General features: G+C 40.2%; 1 protein-coding gene and 1 long non-coding RNA gene across 2 annotated transcripts in view; one reads left to right on the top strand and one right to left on the bottom strand.

Annotated features, from left to right (window-relative positions):
- LOC119844474 (ABI family member 3 binding protein) overlaps window positions 1–14,642 on the bottom strand; it is a 411,236-nt gene extending 396,594 nt beyond the window's left edge. Inside the window, exon 1 of the mRNA XM_043511028.1 lies at window positions 14,584–14,642. Coding sequence (XP_043366963.1) covers window positions 14,584–14,600 — 17 coding nt within the window. The 5' untranslated portion in view covers window positions 14,601–14,642. The remainder of the gene's footprint in view (window positions 1–14,583) is intronic.
- A 105-nt stretch (window positions 14,643–14,747) lies between these two features.
- Window positions 14,748–19,041, top strand: part of LOC119849986 — a 76,120-nt gene continuing 71,826 nt past the window's right edge. The window contains exon 1 of the long non-coding RNA XR_005290662.2: window positions 14,748–14,841. This is a non-coding gene — a long non-coding RNA (uncharacterized LOC119849986). The remainder of the gene's footprint in view (window positions 14,842–19,041) is intronic.

The following is a 19,041-nucleotide window of genomic DNA, read 5'->3' as shown; positions in this document are numbered from 1 at the left end:
GTGCCAGCAGAATGGTTTATGCATACATTCAGACAGACACTAACCAGACACTGTATGGATCCAAGTTGATGACAAAGATTAATTACACCAACCTGCCTAAAATCATACCCAGCAAGATATCCACTTAAATTTCACTTGAAAAAATAATTAAATGGGCCATCAGTGTATTGTATTATATTAACAGTTGGGGTAGACCCTAAAGCCAACTTGGAAGAGCACAATCATTACTAGCTATGTGGGAAGAAAAATATAATAGGGGCATATGAAGTATTGCCCAAACAATACCAAGCAACAGAACCACACAGTGTTTCTGGTTTTCCACAAAGCTAGTGACCCTCATGCAGAAAATTAAATTATAAAAATGATTTTCATTTCTTTAACTATGTGTCCTGTTTGTGGGAAAATTCATAGCTGAGAAAGGAGGGACTTTTTTTTAATTACTATTGTTTGTACAGCCTCAATGATATGCTCAGTGTTTTAGACAGTCAAGAAGAAATAATCTCTGTCCCAAAGAGTTTACAATCTAAGTAGACAATATGCAAATGAAGGAAGGAAAATAAGATGGAAAAAATAGTAGTGAGATTGATCTGTGAAGTCTAGCGCAAGTCTTGTTAATTCCACAACCGCATACAATTCATAACTTAAGTTACGAATTACAGCTCCTAGAATTAATATTTTGGGAGCAAAGCACAATCAATTCTGATTTTAGAGTACTGTACTGGCTTGTACAGTATGTTGCATCACTACCCTTTCCTGGATGGAACATTCAAGTGTGTGCACCCATAGTACAGTGCCACCCTCTCTTGGCAGCAGGCTACAATACATTTAGCTATATTATCAGTACATAGGGCGGTTTAGGTTGGACATTAGGAAAATAAAATCCTAACTGTCAGGGTGGTTAAGCACTGGAATAAATTGCATAGGGAGGTTGCATAATCTCCATGATTAGAGATTTTTAAAAGCAGTTTAGACAAACACTTGTCAGCAATGGTCTAGATCAGTAGTTCTCAACCAGGGGTACATAGAGGTCTTCTGGGGGTACATCTAGATATTTGTCTAGTTTTACAACAGGCTGCATAAAATCACTAGCAAAGTCAGTACAAACTAAAATTTCATACAATGATTTTTTATACTGCTCTATATACTATACACTGAAATGTAAGTACAGTATTTATATTCCAATTGATTTATTTTATAATTATATGGTAAAAATGAGAAAAAAAATAGTGATAGTGTGCTGTGACACACTTGTATTTTTATGTCTGATTTTGTAAGTAATAATTTTTAAGTGAGGTGAAAGTTGGGGGTATGTAAGAGAAATCAGACTCCTGAAAGGAATACAGTAGTCTAGAAAGGTTGAGAGCCACACTGGTCTAGATAATACTTAATCCTGCCATGAGTGCAGGGCACTGGACTAGAAGACCTCTGGAGGTCTTTCCAGTCCTATGATTCTGTAGTTGTCTGTTTCTCTTCCTGTGATGTGTTGATTAATATCAATAATATGGCATCAGTTTTTGTTTTATCATCACTATAGTTAACTGGACTACTCAATATTATAAGTAGCCTTGAAAACTAGAGTAGTCAAACAATATTAAAGTTCTTAATATGGTTCTACCGGTTTCTAAGGTACCTTGTGTTTCTTTTTTTCTATAAAGCACAGGTTAAAATTATGCTGCTAGGCAGATAAGCAATTTTAAATTTTAACTTTAAAAAAGATTGAGTGATATCTTATTTTGAAAGGCTGTAGATAACAGTAATACACTTGGAAAGTAACTACAATTTTGGAACAGTTCATAATGCATATTGTGTGGATTTTAGGCAATTATAAACAACTAAATCAATACAGCATAGGTTTGAGCCAATTTGGTTTAATGCAACAGAAAATAAATACAGATACTTGATCAAAGTAGCTAAGCTGCCAATGCACAAAAACGGAGCATGAAAGACAGCCACTAGAGTGGAGAAAGGGAAGACAGAAGAGACTCAAAAATAGATTAAATACAGAATACAGTTAACTAGGAGAGACAACATTTCACCTTCTATGGAAGATTGATCAAAATGCTAAACATCTGGCTATTGTACGTAAAAATGAAATCTCTGTCTCCTTTTACACTATAGGGAAATGCCAATTCCACAATTCCAGCATTAGTCTATGTCCTGGCTATTAGCACAGCTATTAATTATGATGAAATCATGCTGCACAATCTCTCTGGTTCCTGTCTTGTCCCATTTAAAACTAAGGCTTGCCTGGCAGACAATGAAAACTATGTTCACATAAAATTGTTTTCTTGGAAGAGCCACCAACTGTTCAGATAAACTCTCTCAAATTTACAGATGTTAAGTGATACACAGCTGTGTAATTTTATGAACAATAAACGTCCCTTTCCATTATAGAGAGACACACACAGAAACACATCCACCTCCATCCTATTATGCTGTAAATGACAACTCCCTTCCTCTACTGACAGTGTCACGGGTGCACCTCAGATCAGATGAGTTTTGCTTGTCTTCAGGTTAGACTAAGGGCACACATTCAATATCCCCAAATTTTAAACTAGGCACCAACTGAGAACAATCATATTCTAACTGGTTCCCGGACTCTGCTGCTTCATAGTGTAGACAGGGACCTTAATTTTGCTTTAATGATCTTAAAGACTATAAGGAGGCAGACCTGTTGAAAGTCTCTAGGAAAGGATAAAAGAAATAAAAAACAAGGGTAATGTCATGGTAGGTGTCCACTATGGGGAACCTAACCAGGAAGAAGAGGTGGATAAGACTTTTTTTAAACAACTAACACGATCATCCAAAACACATAACTTGGTAGAGACGGGGGATTTCAACTACTCAGACATCTGTTGGGAAAATAATGCAGCAGGGAACAGATTATCCAAAAAGTTCTTGAAATGCACTGGAGACCAATTTTCTATTACAGAAGGTGGGGAAAGCAATTAGGGAAAGGCAATTCTAGAGTTGATTCTGATAAATAGGGAGGAACTAGCTGAGAATTTAAAGGAAGGAGGCAGCTTGGGGTGAAAGTGATCATGAAAGGACAGAGTTCATGATTCTAAGGAACGGAAGGAGAGAAATGGACTTCAAGTAGGCAGACTTTAGTGAACTCAGATTTGGCAGGTAAGATCCCATGGGAAGCAAGTCTAAGGGGAAAAAGAGTTTAGGAGAGTTGACCATTTAAAAAAAAAATTAAGCGCACAAGAGCAAACTATCCCAATGAGAGAGAGAGAGAGAGAGAGCGAAAGAAAGAAAGAAAGAAAGAAAGAAAGAAGGCAGGCTTAACCAGGAGATTGCTTGATGCTCAAAAGAGAAGTGGAAACTAAGTCAAATTATGAAGGATGAATATTAAAAAAACACTAGGAACACGAACGGACAAAATTAGAAAGCTCCAGGCAAAAAATTATATTTAACTAGCTAGGTACATAAAACGTAACAAGAAAACATTTTACAAATACACGAGAAGCCAGATGAAGACCAAGAACAGGGAAGACCCACTACTCAATGAGGCAGGAAAGACAATAACCGAAAACGTAGCCATGGCTAAAGTATTAAATGCCTTTTTTGTTTCAGTTTTCACCAAAAAGTGAACAGTGATTGGACAACTAACACAGAGAACATCAGCGTAAATGGGATAGGATCTGAGGCTAAAATAGGGAAAGAACAAGTTAACATCTAACTTGCCTAAGTAATTCTTATCAAGTTGGCAGGGCCTGATGAAATACATGCTAGAATGCCTAAGGAACTGACTGAAGAGATCTCTGAGCCATTTTGAGAACTCTTAGAGGACAGGAGAAATACCCAAGGACTGGAAAAGAGCAAATACCGTAACTATCTATAAAAAGGGAAATAAGGATAACCCATGGAATTATAGGTTAGCCAGCTAAACTTCAGTGCTCAGAAAGATAACAGAGAAAGTAATCAAACAATTTGTAAGCACCTAGTAGAAAGAAAGGTCATAAGTAACAGTCAACGTGGATTTGTCAAGAACAAATCATGTCAAACCAACCTAATATTCTTCTTTGACAGGGTAACAAGCCTTGTTAATAGGGAAGGAAGAGGTAAATGTGGTATCTTGACTTTAATAAGACTTTTGATACAGTCTCACATGATCATCTCATAAGCAAACTAGAGAAATATAGCCAGGAAGAACCTACTATAAGGTAGGTACATAACTGGTCGGAAAACCATATCCAGAGAGTAGTTATCAGTGGCTCACAATTGAGCTGGAAAGGCATAACAAGAGGGGTTCCACAAGGACAGGTTCTGTTTTATTCAATATCTTCATAAGTGATTTGGATAATGGTGTAGAGAGTACACATATAAAGTTTGTGGATGATACCAAGCTGGGAGGGATTGCAAGTGGTTTGGAGGATTAGAATACAAAGTGGTTGTTCTCCCTAACCACTGGGGACAGGACAAGAAGCAATGGGCTTAAATTGCAGCAAAGGAGATTTAGATTAGACTTGGAAAATAAACTAACTATAAGAGTAATTAAACACTGGCACAAATTATCTAGGGAGGTTGTGGCACCTCTGTCATTGTAGGTTTTTAAAAACAGGTTAGACAAACACCTAACAGGGATAGTCTAGATAGCTTAGCCCTGCCTCAGTGCAGGGGACTGGACTAGATGATCTATCAAGATCCCTTCCAGTCCTACATTTCTATAAAGGCCTCATCCCATAAGATGCTGAGGGTCCATATCTTTCAGGATTGGGCCTTTAATGTATTAATTTTAAGTACTGCTTAGCAAACACAACATGCAGCAATTGTATATTTTTGTAAATAATTTTTAAGAAATTAGTAATTTTGTAATGTGAAAGTTGAAGCAAAGTGAGGAATAATGACAAGATTCTAAATACTCCATCGAAGAAAGAGGATTTCTCCCTCCATCCTTCTCCAGTAGGGAAGGAAATTAACTTGGGAAATGTTTGGGGTCCTTCATCTTTCCCCTTATAAGACTATGTAATTTAAAATTAATTGTAGAAATTAACTAAGGTCCTCAGAGTCAGTCAGTCATTCAGCATGTTATGTTCATTAAGAATCACCATGCCCCTAATATATCATGGCAATGCAGAAGTTGAATATCTTGGGGTGAATGGAACCTCCTATATACTATACAACCCCCTATATTCCACCAATATATGCACAGAAAATCACCCAAAAACTGCCTTGATATTACTGGATATTATTTATTTCAGTTTAAATTTTTTTAATGGATTTGGTTTCTTCTTAGCAATGAATAAATCATACAACTGTTCTGTAAAAGAAATTAAGACAACAGGAAAACATCACTGATATTGGACCTAACTTTGCTTTTTAGTGCTGTCTGCTGGGGTTTGAAACAGACATCTTTTCCACTTCAAATCACAGTACATAAATTCAAAAAATTTTCCCTTTTGCAGGGTCATTACTGGTTACGGTTTAGGTAGTACATTAAAGCTGCTCCAGTAATAGTTCCTGGGCTTGGCTGCTATATTTAACCCTCTGTTATTATAACCTGTGTTGTGGGGACTTTTCCCCCTCAGTAGTTTTTCCTTCAATCATATCTAGCCAGAAAGATGATTAGCTGGAACCTAGCGGAGCGGGCAGTCCTCGGTTCACTTACCGATCTCCTGAGAGACTTAAGAGCAGACAGAGGTTTTCAGACTGCCTGGGAACCATAAATTGATTGACAGCCCCTCCACACTGAGAAAACTCAGGTGCAACACTCCTCATGGCTACAGGGAGCCCCATTTCACCAACACACCAGCCCACACCAGTTTAAAAATGGAGAATAACATTCATAATAAATACACTACTAAAGTATGAGCCAAGCTACTGCAGAGGCACAGCCATCAATATTTCAAACATGTATTCATATTTAATGACAAAAGTTTCCACTGACTATAGTACAAAAGCCCCAAAACACCTACATATAAAAACACCTTAAGAGAACCCTAACAGAAAAATGTTTCCTACATACTTAGGGAAAAAATACCATGCACCATATAATAATCAGGAGCAGGGGAAAAAATAGCTATTTAATTATTTTTACTACTTGGGCTGAGATAGATCCCAAGGGCTACAATTACAAGACCATTGAAAGGCTCTGTGCAAACATACAGGAAAACGTCCCAACCTCAAAGAACTTTTAATCTAAACAGACATATGAAGGACAGGAAAAAGGCAAAACATCAGAGCATAGTGGCCAGGATGGAAAAAGGCACACACACACACCTTTCTAGCACACACTATAGCAGGTCAGTGATTATTTCCATTATCTCAAACTCCATATTAGATTTATCCTACTACTTCTCTCCCATCTTCCTGTTTTTCATGTTCCTTTTCAAATAAATTCCCTCTAAAAGGGTACCATCTCAGCATATGCCAGTATTAATCTTCTAATAAATATTTAACTTAGTCATCAATTTCCATCTAACAGAGCTTTGTATCTTAAACAATTTGGACTTGAAACAATTCTACTTCAATTTCACTTCCTTGGATGAGTTATGGTAGCCCTCTCTTCCCTCAAGCACCAAAAGATTAGTACCCAAAAGTCACAAAAAGCCCATATAGCTACAGAAGCTCACTGCGTTTTAGTAGTCAGTGGGGTCAGAAAATTTCTCCACACGCTGGAGTCACTCTGCAGCCCCAGGAATGTCAATGCATCTAAGACATTTGGGTCACATTTTCAAGCTGTCTTTTGTACCCATGAGGACTAGAAACTTTTTTTTTTTAAGAAGAAAGCTGAGTATCATTTGAGCCTGGGGAGCAGACACATGCCCACAGCGTCCATGCCTTCATATTCATGCCTGGGCTTGCACTTCTCTGCTCTTCAAACTGTGCTGTATTGTGGGATTGTGAGGTCTGCATCTGCTATTGGGTAAACTGGGAGCAGCGGAGTCTGGATAATTGGTTCAAGAGTATGGAGTGAGGAGTGGAAAAGGCAGCTGACTGATTTAGTCATGAGTGTTAGGACAACTGTTAGACAGATATTAGGACAATTCTCAGCAAGAGACTGTGGAAAGGAAAATCAACCCCGATTTTCATGCTTTCTGTTGGGGAGGTAAGGTTGGAGCAGGAAAAGGAGCCTTTCAAAATCTCCTTAACCAATACATGGATTTCATCCACTCTACTGTGGAATCAAACTGAGCCAATGTGTACATAGCCCTCAGGGCCTTTTCCAGTAGTGTCCTAAGCCTGGTTCTCATAGCTTACAAGGCAAGCTTGTGAGCAAAAGCAGCACCTGGACATAAATATAACAGCAACCAGGCTGGATGGGAACCAACTAAAGAGGGAGGGTCATGGAGTGATCACATAGATGTCATAAAAATCAGAAAGAAAGGAGACTGACCATAAAATGGTGGACCAGACCCTGGGATGGTTGCTGGGAGGGACAGTGGGATGGGATGTGGCAGAAGCTGGGACCGGACCTACATGCCAGCACCTCCCTCACCAAAAATGGGAAAGAAAGAAAAAAAAAGCTCCACAAAATCCAGATTCAGTGATAGCAAAGGGAAAGAAAACAGGACACACAAAGCACAGGAAGAACCAGAAATGAACAACTGTGCAGCTAACATGAAAGAGGGAAACTCAGACTTTTTCTGCTCCACTGATCCAGCCAACCAGGAGTGAAGAAAGAGACTGTGCAGTGTCAGTTACTAAAAGACTTTCCATCCAAACATGAGGAAGTAAGACTCCTGCCCAAATCTGGAACAATAGAAAGAGACGGCAGAGACAGCATCACAGCTCTCCATGGCAATATCACCCTCCCGGCACAAAGCCCAGTCCCATGAGGTCAGCACAACACCTGAGTGAAAGATGAAGGTTGGCCTCCCTTCTCAGAAGGGACTGGAGACTTCAGCACAGCAGGAGCAAAGTGTCTGTGTGCACCACCTAACGGCTCAAATAAATGCTTATAAACAAATAAATTCTTGTAGTGCAGAATGAGGTGGTGATACGTATAAAGGTCTGTGTGTAAAGAAGACTGGATGAAAAGAGAGGAACAAGTTCAGAGAAATCCCTACATCAGTGTAGCTATGAAGATGTATTCCATTTCTCAGAGCTCAGAACATGGTGCCAGGTTCCAGTTATACCCTCGGGCTCGGATTGTGGATTTTCTAATTAAATTGGGAAATCAGAAAAAAAGTGATTCCAGAAGGGATGGGAATTTGCTTCTTGAAGCTTGGGTCACGGGTCATCTTTTGCTCTCTTTCCCACTGAGGAAGGGCTTTCAACCTTACTAATAATTTCCTTGACTTGGCCAAGTCTGATATTTTTCTGCCAGCCCTTTGCATCTCACAGAGGACTAGACAGTTCTCCTTATCCCCTGGAAACAGACATGAAAGGAGATCATCTTCCATCTGAAGAAACCTGAATTCTGTTTTCCTAAATCCTCAGGTGGAGAGAATTGGGGATGGAGTGATTGACTCAGTAAAGTCCAAGCCCATAGGTGCATTTAACAGAACAAACCTTATTCTCTCAAACCTAAAACAAGAGATTGCATATTAGATGAATAGGGTGAGGGCTGATCTCTGTGGGATAAAACCCTCCTCGTTCCCAGATATAAAAAGTGGGGATTTTTCTCTGGGATTAGTTGCTGACATTTAATCCTCTGGTGGCTGTCCAATCTGTACCAACAGGTCAACTGTACGCGGGAAACAAGACATACCCCTTTACGGAGCATAGATACTCAGCACTCAGAGCAAGCAGCCATGGAGTGACCATGCTGTGCACTACAAAGGATCTTGCCCTGTGATGTCCAGGTCACAGTAGGGGGACAAAAGCTAGCTCTTTGTCTCAAAGGGCATCTTGACTTAATGCACTGAGTTGAAGAGGATCGAAGGGGAAGAGAATCAGGGAAGCAAATCCACATTCAAGGTGGAAGTCAGTGTGTGATCTCAAATGTTTCCAGGCTCAATCCTCCTCTGGGGACCTTTGTCCAACTGCTCTGTGACAGAAAAAAAAAATACAGCTCCCACTGAGTTTGCCAACCATCCCAATTAATCCCCTCATTTGGAAGGGCATAGCTGCAAGATGCAGAGAGTTACACGCTGAAGCTGTGAAAATCTTCCCCCTTCCTGAGTATGTGTGGGATGCTGGAACCCATGAGGTGAAAGGTCCTCATCCAGTTGGTAAAGCATTAGAACTTAATTATTGAGAAATAATGTAAGATCTTTCTATATAGGAATCATTCTAATTTGAAGGCACAACCATGAGAGGGCAGAGACAAAGTTGATTTTTCAACCTTATCTTGGCATTCACTGACTCCTGACTTCTTCTTTTTGTTGACTGACAGACAATTCTCCAAGTGATGGAATTCTAACGTTTCAAAGTCCCAGAAGGGATTATTTCAAATTCTACACTGACCTCTTTTCAGAGTAGCAGCCGTGTTAGTCTGTATTCGCAAAAAGAAAAGGAGTACCCGTGGCACCTTAGAGACTAACAAATTTATTAGAGCATAAGCTTTCGTGAGCTACAGCTCACTTCATCGGATCCATCCGATGAAGTGAGCTGTAGCTCACGAAAGCTTATGCTCTAATAAATTTGTTAGTCTCTAAGGTGCCACGGGTACTCCTTTTCTTTTTACACTGACCTCATAGTCCATGGGTAGGAACAACCACTGGAATCAGGTAAGGAGGAGAAGGAAGGTGTTTCCCAGGTGAGCGTTGACCATTCCATCTCTGGAGTGCTTCAGGGCAAGTGGAGGTGGGAACTGTTTTCTGTCAATTTCTGGGCATCCCAAGTATCTAGGCACCATTACATCATCTCCAGAGCATCATGGTGTGCAGAGAGGCCAGGACTCCTATCTGCTATTCTTGGGCTGAGGATGCATCAAGGGCATATGCCCTCTTGGTGCTAGCATATGTGTAATGGATCCATTACATCACCACAAAGGGCTCCACAGGGCATGTTGTGACCAAAACTGGGTTCTCCAGTCCTAAGTGCATAAACATCTAGGCAACTGTGCACATCCAGGAGGTCATTATATTTCCCAGTCCCAACAAGGCAATTTTAAGTTTAATGTCAACCTCATGGTGTCCTAGGTTGAGTTTGGAAAACCCTTCTGGTCACGTTTCCTCTGTTGCTGCTGGGCTAGGGAAGGTTGGCTTGCGACAGCTATCTCATTCCCCCAGATGTGTGACTTGTCTCTCTCTTTTGACAGCAGCCGAAGAAGAGCCAATTAGAAAGAGAAGCCCCTGACATCTGCACAGCACCACACATGTCTGAGGTCAAGAAAAAGGAAGACCAGGGAGGTTCTGTTTAACTCACTGATGGGGAAGAGTCAGAGGGGCACAAAGAGACCCTGTAATATGTGGCAGGAGCAGCATTGGCCACACAGATGACAAGCGAGGAGGCATAGTAGGAGAGAGTGGGATAGAAAAGGAGGTACATGTTCTTTACGGCCTAATCAAAACACAGAGTAGAACAAATAAATGCCAAATAATCTGTTCCCTTAATACAGAGGCAGCTCTGTCAAAGCATACCCACCTCCTGTCTAGTGTCCTACACTGGAGAACACATCCCTCCCTGTGCAAGGCAATGGACTCCTATTCCCCAGGACAAGGAGAGCTTTGCCAGACAGGACTCAAACCTCAGATGTGTGTTTAAGGCTTTCAGGATTAAATTATACCCTGTTATTTGTTGCCTTTGATGCACGCTTGTTGAAGTTCATTTTAATTGGCTATGTTTGGTACAGTATGGTGAGGGGGATTCTTGGTTTTAAAACAAGGTTTTTTGAACAGCAATAAGCAAATCAAAGTAAAACCTGGCTCATAAGACAGTCTGCGATTCTCAACTCTACACATCCAGGTAAAGCACCAAATGGAAGAGCCCAAAGCATAAAAACATTGCTCCAGCTGTACAAGAAAAACATCCAATAACAGTACAGATACCAACAAACACATACAATCAGTGAACAGATGAGGTAGCATTCATTTCCAAAAAAGCATGCATCTTCCTAACATACCAAAAAGTACTTTGCACTCAGGAACAGACAAAAGCACAGTATCTCTCTGGGTCTAGTTCATTCTGATTGATATTAGTTCTTAGTTAAGGCTAACAGTAAGTAAGTTATGAGTTGGAGCGAATTATGGAAGTTTGACCCCTCTTCCCACAAGTCCCTTGTTCTTCAGGAGGTATCCCACAATCTGTTGTGGAAATTGTCCAGAATGCAGCAGATCTGGATCACCAACAGGAATTCTGTTAATCTTTTAGTGACATCTATGGGAAATCACTATGTATTGTGGAGAGTGTGGAGTGTTAAATTTATAACCCAGGCCACAGCTTGTAATTTAACATGGAATTTGTCCGTCTGCACCAGATGAGTTTGGCAACCCCGATAAAGACTATTGTAGTGTACAAGACCGATTGGATAACACAGCTCTATCACCAACTAAAACTCAGGTTTGCTTAAAAAAATGATTTGAGAATCTGAACTTATGTAGTTAAAATAAATTTGCCTTGCGGTCCTTCTGCCCTGCATACACAGCTGCAGCATTCTTATTCGGTGCTTTCCTAGCCATCCAAAGACCAAGCAACTGCAAATTAAAGTATGTGGGAGGATATGAAGAAACCAGCTCCCCTAATAAAACGGCTCCCTTTATATTTCATTGCTTTCAAACAAGACTTATACCAGGCTGTTGATGTCCAGAGAAGTCATACTAGACATAAATGTTAATCTGTTGATAACATGGTAATGCTTGCATAAATAGGTTAATTAAAACATTTAAGTTTCTGTTTTAAAATATTTTGAGAATAATAAATTATAGTAACATAAATCCGGTTCTCTGTGGAAATTTGGGGACTACAGCAAGTGAAGTGAAAACACATTAATGAAACACTAGGGTTTTCAATAGAAAAGGATCTGAACAATGACAGTAACTTCACAAATAAGTCTGTAATAAAAAATATTGTTTAATTCTGAGACAAACCTTCCATTTACCCATTGGATTAGAGTTACAGGCTGGCAGAGGTCTTGGATGAAAAAGAAAATATGGAAGTGATTTGTTTTTAGCTTTGCTGCTGAGATTGACAAACAATATCAGATATGCTGGTTTTAGGTACAAGTCTGAGTACACCTACTAGTTTAATACATTCTGTTTAATAGCCATTAGAAGCTGTTTAGCATTAACCAAACAGAGCATTTATTTTAGTTTAAACCTCAAATTTGAACTGATTTAAATTTTGTTGTGTGTGAAAACAAGTTGAGGGATGTTTAGGGAATCCCAAAGTGATTTGACTTCAATTGAACTGGCAAAAATATTATTTTTATATTTGCCAGCCAAGAGAAACACTCACGCTGCTCTGCAAGAGACTCTAAATGACAGACGAGAGGCATCTGATACAGATTTAACATGGGTTTACTTGAACAGCTGATCTTGCATTAACCTGTTAATGAAATGCTGCCACTTTCATTTTAACACACAGGATTGTACCACTTTCTAGTTTAGAATCACTGCTGCCCCAAACCCTTCAGCCTACAATGATACAACATGGACAAGCTGCCAAGCAGCTGCTTCTTCAGTGCCACAGGAATATTCTGAAATGTTACCAATGGCAGTTTAGAGATAATCCTGGAGCTATGGTAGTAAGGGGCATAGAAAGTAGTTTGTTTAAAAGGGCTTATTTGAATATCTTTCCACATTTTACATTTCATTAAATTTGAAGTTTTTTTTGTTTAAATCTTTGCTCTCGCTCTCTCTCTCTGAGAGAGAGAGAGAGAGAGAGAGAAGGCAGATTGCCAGCCCTGGAGACTCAAGTGCTTTATACTCAGGCCAGCATTTCCAGCTAAGGAACTGTCTAGGCCCCAGACCACTGCCCAGCATTAGCCTTCTATTATTTTGACATTTTTATGGAAATAATTTGATAGTCCTATTTAGTGGCTGATGACACGTAGCACACACAAGCATAAGGATCATAAGAGAGGAACAGGCTGTATGCAGACATAAGCACTAGAAGCACCTGCTTCTGTACCTGCTCTTGGAGTGACATGGTGATATCAGAATATCAAGTTTTGTAAAAAACAAGAAAAAGTTTAATGGTTGCAAGGAGAAGCTTGAAAATGTGGCTCCCGAATATCATCTATGTTGATGTTTACCTGAGTTGGCAGACTGCCTCCAGCGGAGGGAGAAAGCTGCCCACTCCTTCTGCACCCCTCACCATAGCAAACTAACACCCCACTGTCCTAAGAGGCTCCAGCCCCTAACAGGCATCCCGAAGGGCACCCTACAGTTGCTTGGGTGTGAGTGCTAGCTGTTGCCACTGATTAAGGTAAGGGGGTAAGGACTTCCTGGCTCTGCCAGGGCAGGAGGTCCCCTCCCGTGCAACTTGGGGGTCATGCTGCTTTTCACTTTCATCATTGAGTTTAGGAAGTTAAGCATTTTCCAGTAAGGTGGGGAGCCCTAGCCTCTGCAGTGTCTGATTTGCTATGGGAAGTTGTGGGGAAAGGCTCCTCTTTCTCAAGCTGATCTGAGGTAGCAGGGTCATACCAGCCTGCTATGGTGACTAAGGCACCACCATTTCCATGGGGGCAGCCTGACTTCAGCCCCATTACAAACAATAAGACCCGGCAGTTATCTTTGCTGGGGGGCTCCCTCACTGCCACCTCCAATGTCTGCAGGGATGCAGCAGACATGCTGCTTAAGACTGTGTGGGGCTTCAGTCCCATTGACAGCAATGGGAGACCACAGCCATTTTGGACAAGGGCAAGACAGAAGGCAGAAAGTTATTAAAAACTATCAAACAAAATAACCAAACAAAAGCCTCAACACTCACAAGTGGGTGTGACTAGAAAGGGCAGCCAAGGAAGAAAGCATCAGTTCTCCACAAGAACATCAACACAAGCAGGCTACCTCAAGGGGAAAGCAGCAATGTCACTACAGATGGCCTTTCCGCAGCAGAGGGTTCCTACCCTCCCTCAGCTTTTATCCCCAGCCCCAACCTCTCTTCATGCTCTTCTCCCCTCCCTTACTTAAATGAGAGCTCTCCCTGCTTCACAGCAAGGAGCCACTGCTGGAATCCACACTAGAAAGCCTCTTCTCCCAACTGCTGCAAACTCCCCACCCCATCACTTCCCCGCATGAACCAGGGCTTTACAGCAACACTTCAGGACTGCCTCTGCTTGGAGCCCCAAATCAGTCCCTCTTCCCAATGTCCGGAGTCTCCCTCCCTAGTGCCCCTCTAGAAGCTTCCCCTTTAGTCCTTAGGTCTCTACCAAATCCCCAAAATGTTGCACCATTTTAGAAACTTTTTTTTTTAAAGTGACACACATATCTGACACAGAGGAGCTGTGGCAAAGTGGAGAAACTACTGCTGTATTTCCAGAAACTAAATTTACTGAAATAAAATACATAGCCCTGCATTCTCTGGGCACCACTTCAGTAGCACCTCCTTTGCCAAACAGTGGGTTACATTAACACCCTGGCAATTCCCAGCTACCAGAATAAACCCTTGTGCACCTTTATTACTGAGCATTCAGCTGAATAACTGCTTTGGGCTTAACAACAACCCTCCAAATTAGAAATGCATCTTTGAAATAAACTACAGTAATCAGCATTTGCACCCCTTACTTTGTGAGCTACCCAATATACATACATTAAAGGTGAAAACATGTCATTCCCGAAAAGAAGAACTAGTAGCAAACCCCAGAGTGTAGAATACTCACCAGCTGGAACCGAGCAAGCTACAATAAGTACTTACAACATGGCTGCTGTACGATTGAAGCTGCATGTTGGCTCTACCAGAGTTAAGTGGCCAGCTGTTGAAAATTATCTGAGGAACCAGTAGCATCCATAGGTAGAGAGAGTTGGTAGCTTTCAAGAGGAGGGTGTTGCTCTTGTTTGTGGTAACTCAGTAAGTAACTTTTATTGTTCTATTTGTCCTGAAAGGTGCCAAAGTATTTTCTAATCTGTATGTGCCGTGTATAATCGTGGACTGAAGTGAAATTTACCTTTTGGGGGAAGCTGGGGGTGGTAATCTACTTTTGTACCTTATCTGGCAAAATAGGGGGATAAAGAAAGTATTTTTCTTTCCTCTCTATGAATACTGGGGGATGGGAAAACTGTTAAGGGAAATGGTACTGAGTATTTTAAATCTATGTAGAAAAAATAAGGAAGACTTTTGCAATGTTGCCAGCTCTTGTGGTGTTTTGCTTCTTATGGTTTCTTGATTCATGTATTCAAACTTTTGAATTTTCTCTTATGCTAAATGGCTGCCATTTCCCAGGGTATGGAAGCTAAATGGTTGCTATTTTCTGGGGTCTTGGCCTACCTCTAATGAAGATAACCACAAACTCCCATTATTTTCATTGTGATTGAAGCCAGGTGCTGGTTGAGATGGTGTTTATTGCTTGGTGTCTAAGGGGCTGGGCAGGAGCCTGTGGAGTGTGGGGAAACTGAAGAATGTGGAAAGGAAGTGGTAGAAGGAGGTGAGTGCATGGAGCAAATGGAAGCTATAGGGTACTGAAAAAGGAATAGATTGTGAATATTTTTAGGGAATGGGTTGTAGGAAGAGTATAGAGGGAGAATGGGAGTGTAATAGGAGTCTAGGCAAAGTAGCGGGGGATAGTGATAAATAGGCGGCTAGCTCTCGGACCCCAGAGGATAAAAGGAATGTCTTTCTGAGTATCTAGTGGGGAAGCCTGTGTTTTTGCATGTGCATTTCAGGTTGCATTTTGAGCAATACACGTTAGGGTTTTTCAGCTTCTAACCCTAAAAAGCTAATACACCCAGTACAAACATGTTTTTATGATATTAAAATGGAAATGCAGTAAATGACTCCTAGGGGACTCACTGAAAATAACTATCCCTATGTAAATGGTACTGGCTATTTACTCAATAGATTGTAACAGCTTCTATTAGAAAGGAAACAAGTCCCTTAAACACATAAAAGTGGACTCTTTTTTTAAAAAAAAAAATTAAATGTACAAAACGAAGGTTTTTATTTTATGCCCTGTAATAAGTTAATCGAATGACCACATGTTCAGTATTTTTACATATCGATTTACTGGCAAGGAGTAAGGAGTTCTAGGATGCCTAAGACTTTTTGAATCAATATTTTGTTTAAAAATTCTCTAAAGGTAGAGACTATTTTAAATCTGGACAGTATCACAGAATTTGGTTTTTATTCTTCTGATTAGTGGGGATAGTACATATACTGTGGCAAAGGTAAATGCCACAACACAGTAAATTCTTCCAGTTGTTATGCATTGTATATGTAATGATATTATAGAAATTAGTTTGATATCATTTCCTTTGAGGGGAAACATATCATCATCTTTTCAACTGAATTATTGTTACTAGACAAAAGATCAAAAATCAGAAGGAAACTAAAATATTGCTGTAACCAGTCTTATAGTCCTGTCAAGGTTTTACTTGGCTGCTGGGGAGGGAAGATAGAAGTCTTGTATTATTCTGTAGCAATTCTTGTTGCAATTTATAAACACCACTGACAGCCTGTGAAGATAATCCAATCCTGTTGTTAAGTTAAAGTTGCAAGCTACAGTACAAAGCAAGGGCCTCTTAAGTTAAAGCTATAAATAGTTGTGAAGGTTGGCAGGCCCACTGGTGATCCTCCTCCAGAACTTCATCGGGAATTATTTTTGTCAAAACAAGTGCAGACACAAATCAGGGACCCTGTTCTATGATGCCAGGGTATTTCAAAGGCCTCGGATAAGTGGGTTCGGTGTTTGTACAGAAAGTTTTGTAATACCCAATATAAAACTGAAGCTCTGAATTTCCTGACTTTCCTCACAACCTTATTGTACTGTAATCTTCAAAAAGGAATGTGTGTGAAAGTTGCCATGCTGAAGAGATTAATGCTGGAGTTGGGAAGAATTCCAACCAGAATTCTTGGAAACTGTCCATTCTCTTCAAGAAGTTTAAATAAAAGATAACTTCTCTTTCTCCCTTAAAAGTTGTATTTGGAATTTTAAGCATAGTATTTGTATTTTCTCAACTGTATCTCAGTTAATTCTTAAAACATTTTAATTCTTCTGTGTCTGCTCCTCTTTCGCTCTTCCTAGATGTGGTCTATTTTTCAAGCACAGTACCACCATTACATTTGCCTTTATACAAACCAAAATGTGAACTACGTGAATAAATTACCTTCTTCCCATTTGGAAGAGTGGAACTCAGTTTCATAGACTGTCTTCAGGGTAGCATAAAGCTATTTATTTGAGCAGGACTCTATTTGGTTTGCCTACCAAGCATTTTAATTTTGGGCATGGTTACACATAGCAGCAGTAAAGTGCTGCTTTTTCGAAGACTGTTTTTATCATGTTGTCATAGCAAAGAGGCTGTTGCTGTCTGAGGAGATCTGTATAGTGTAGCCTTTTTTTAAACCAATCCTGATGGTGATACCTTGAAAACTAAGTTTTAGTGGAGGCTTCAAAGTTGTCTTCAGTCTGCCAATTCTCATTATAGAATTTAAGAAGTGGCAATGCTAAAAACACATATAAATCTACAGACTGCAAACAGTTTATTCATCATTCATGAGTGGAATGACTTATTGAATGCTACAGCTAGTAAAATCAATATTGTGGTTTTGTGCATAAATGAACTAGCATCAGTTGCAGAGTTGGACATACTGGGTCTGTTACATTTTTGATTCACATTTTTAAAAAAGCTATGTGCAATTATGTCCTTGACTTGCAAACACACACATAGCAAATTCATGAGCAAGCAGATAAATTATATGCACAAATGGCCAGCTTTGCATCTGTCCATTTGGATCTACTGCTACCTGCACAGAGCAAACAGAATGCTCAAATGTATGCACATGGTTCTAAAAACCATGCCAAAATATAATAAGGTAGATTTAACACTTCCAGGAACACAGCAAGACACCAAATGAACTCTGCTAAAACCTCATTTTTGATCAAGCTAGCAGATTCAGAACAGTTTTTGTGTGGCTAAATGGTAGACGGATGGCACACCTACCTTGCATAGGTGGCATAGGCTTTCAGACACAAGATATCTAAATACAATTCAGGTGTGAAATGGAATTTGGCCAATTATTTTTTCATCTTGTGGACAAAGCACCCGAGAGGGCAGTGGGAGACCTGGATTCTTCTCTCCTTGCTGTGGCTTCTGGCATGCCACTTAACCTTGCTGTTCCTCAGTTCTTCCATCTGTGTGTAAAATGGGAATATTAATACTATGTACTTTGTAAAAGTGATTTCATAGTTTACTGCTAAATAAATGTTATGCTTCTTCCCCTGTTTCATTATGGAAGCTACAGTATTTGACTTCATCTCAGTTTCTGAAATGTTTGTTTCATGAAATATTTATAGTTTTTACATGGAATAAAGCTTTTACCTCCCAATACAATACATTTTAAGGTGGCCTCAATAGCTCAGGTGATTGCTTAAATCTGCACAATTTAGTTTTCATTCAGGGCTGTACTAATAAACAGTAAAATATTGCAGTTGATTTGAAAGATACTGAAATGTTGGATACTTCTTTGGATAGTGAAGTAATTATAGCATTTGGCCACCTTTCCATATACTGAAGCCATCAAGGATTCCCTTCAGAATGTCTTAGGAAAGATCTGCAGCTCTCATAACATTTTACAACTATTTTTCTATAATCCTGTGGGGCTGAAGTAAAAAACACATGCATATATAAGTTTGATTTATATTTTGAGATGTTCTATTGTATTACAAGAAGGGATCTAAGAGACAGGCTCAGATGTACTAACCAGAGATGGGAATTCCTGTTACTCGGCTCATTGCTCTAGGACTGCGGTTCTCAAACTGTGGGTCAGGACCCATTTTAATGGGGTCACCGAGGCTGGTTTAGACTTGCTGGGGTCCAGGGTCAAACCTCAAGGACTTCAGCCCTGGGCAGCGAGGCTCAGCTGGGCTTTGGCTTTGGTCCCCCAGCCTGAGGCAGCAGGACTTGGGCAGGTTCAGGCTTCGGTCCCCCGACCAGGGGTCTTGGTGCAATGAAGTTTGAGATCCCCTGCTCTAGGATATTTGTTGACTGTAAATATACCATATGTCATGAGAAATCACGTTTACCTTCAAAAAGGAAAATATTGTGTTGGTGGTCC

Source organism: Dermochelys coriacea, chromosome 1 (assembly GCF_009764565.3).
Source record: "Dermochelys coriacea isolate rDerCor1 chromosome 1, rDerCor1.pri.v4, whole genome shotgun sequence".
In the NCBI taxonomy this organism is placed as follows: domain Eukaryota; kingdom Metazoa; phylum Chordata; order Testudines; family Dermochelyidae; genus Dermochelys; species Dermochelys coriacea.
This window is presented reverse-complemented; position numbering and strand designations above follow the sequence as displayed.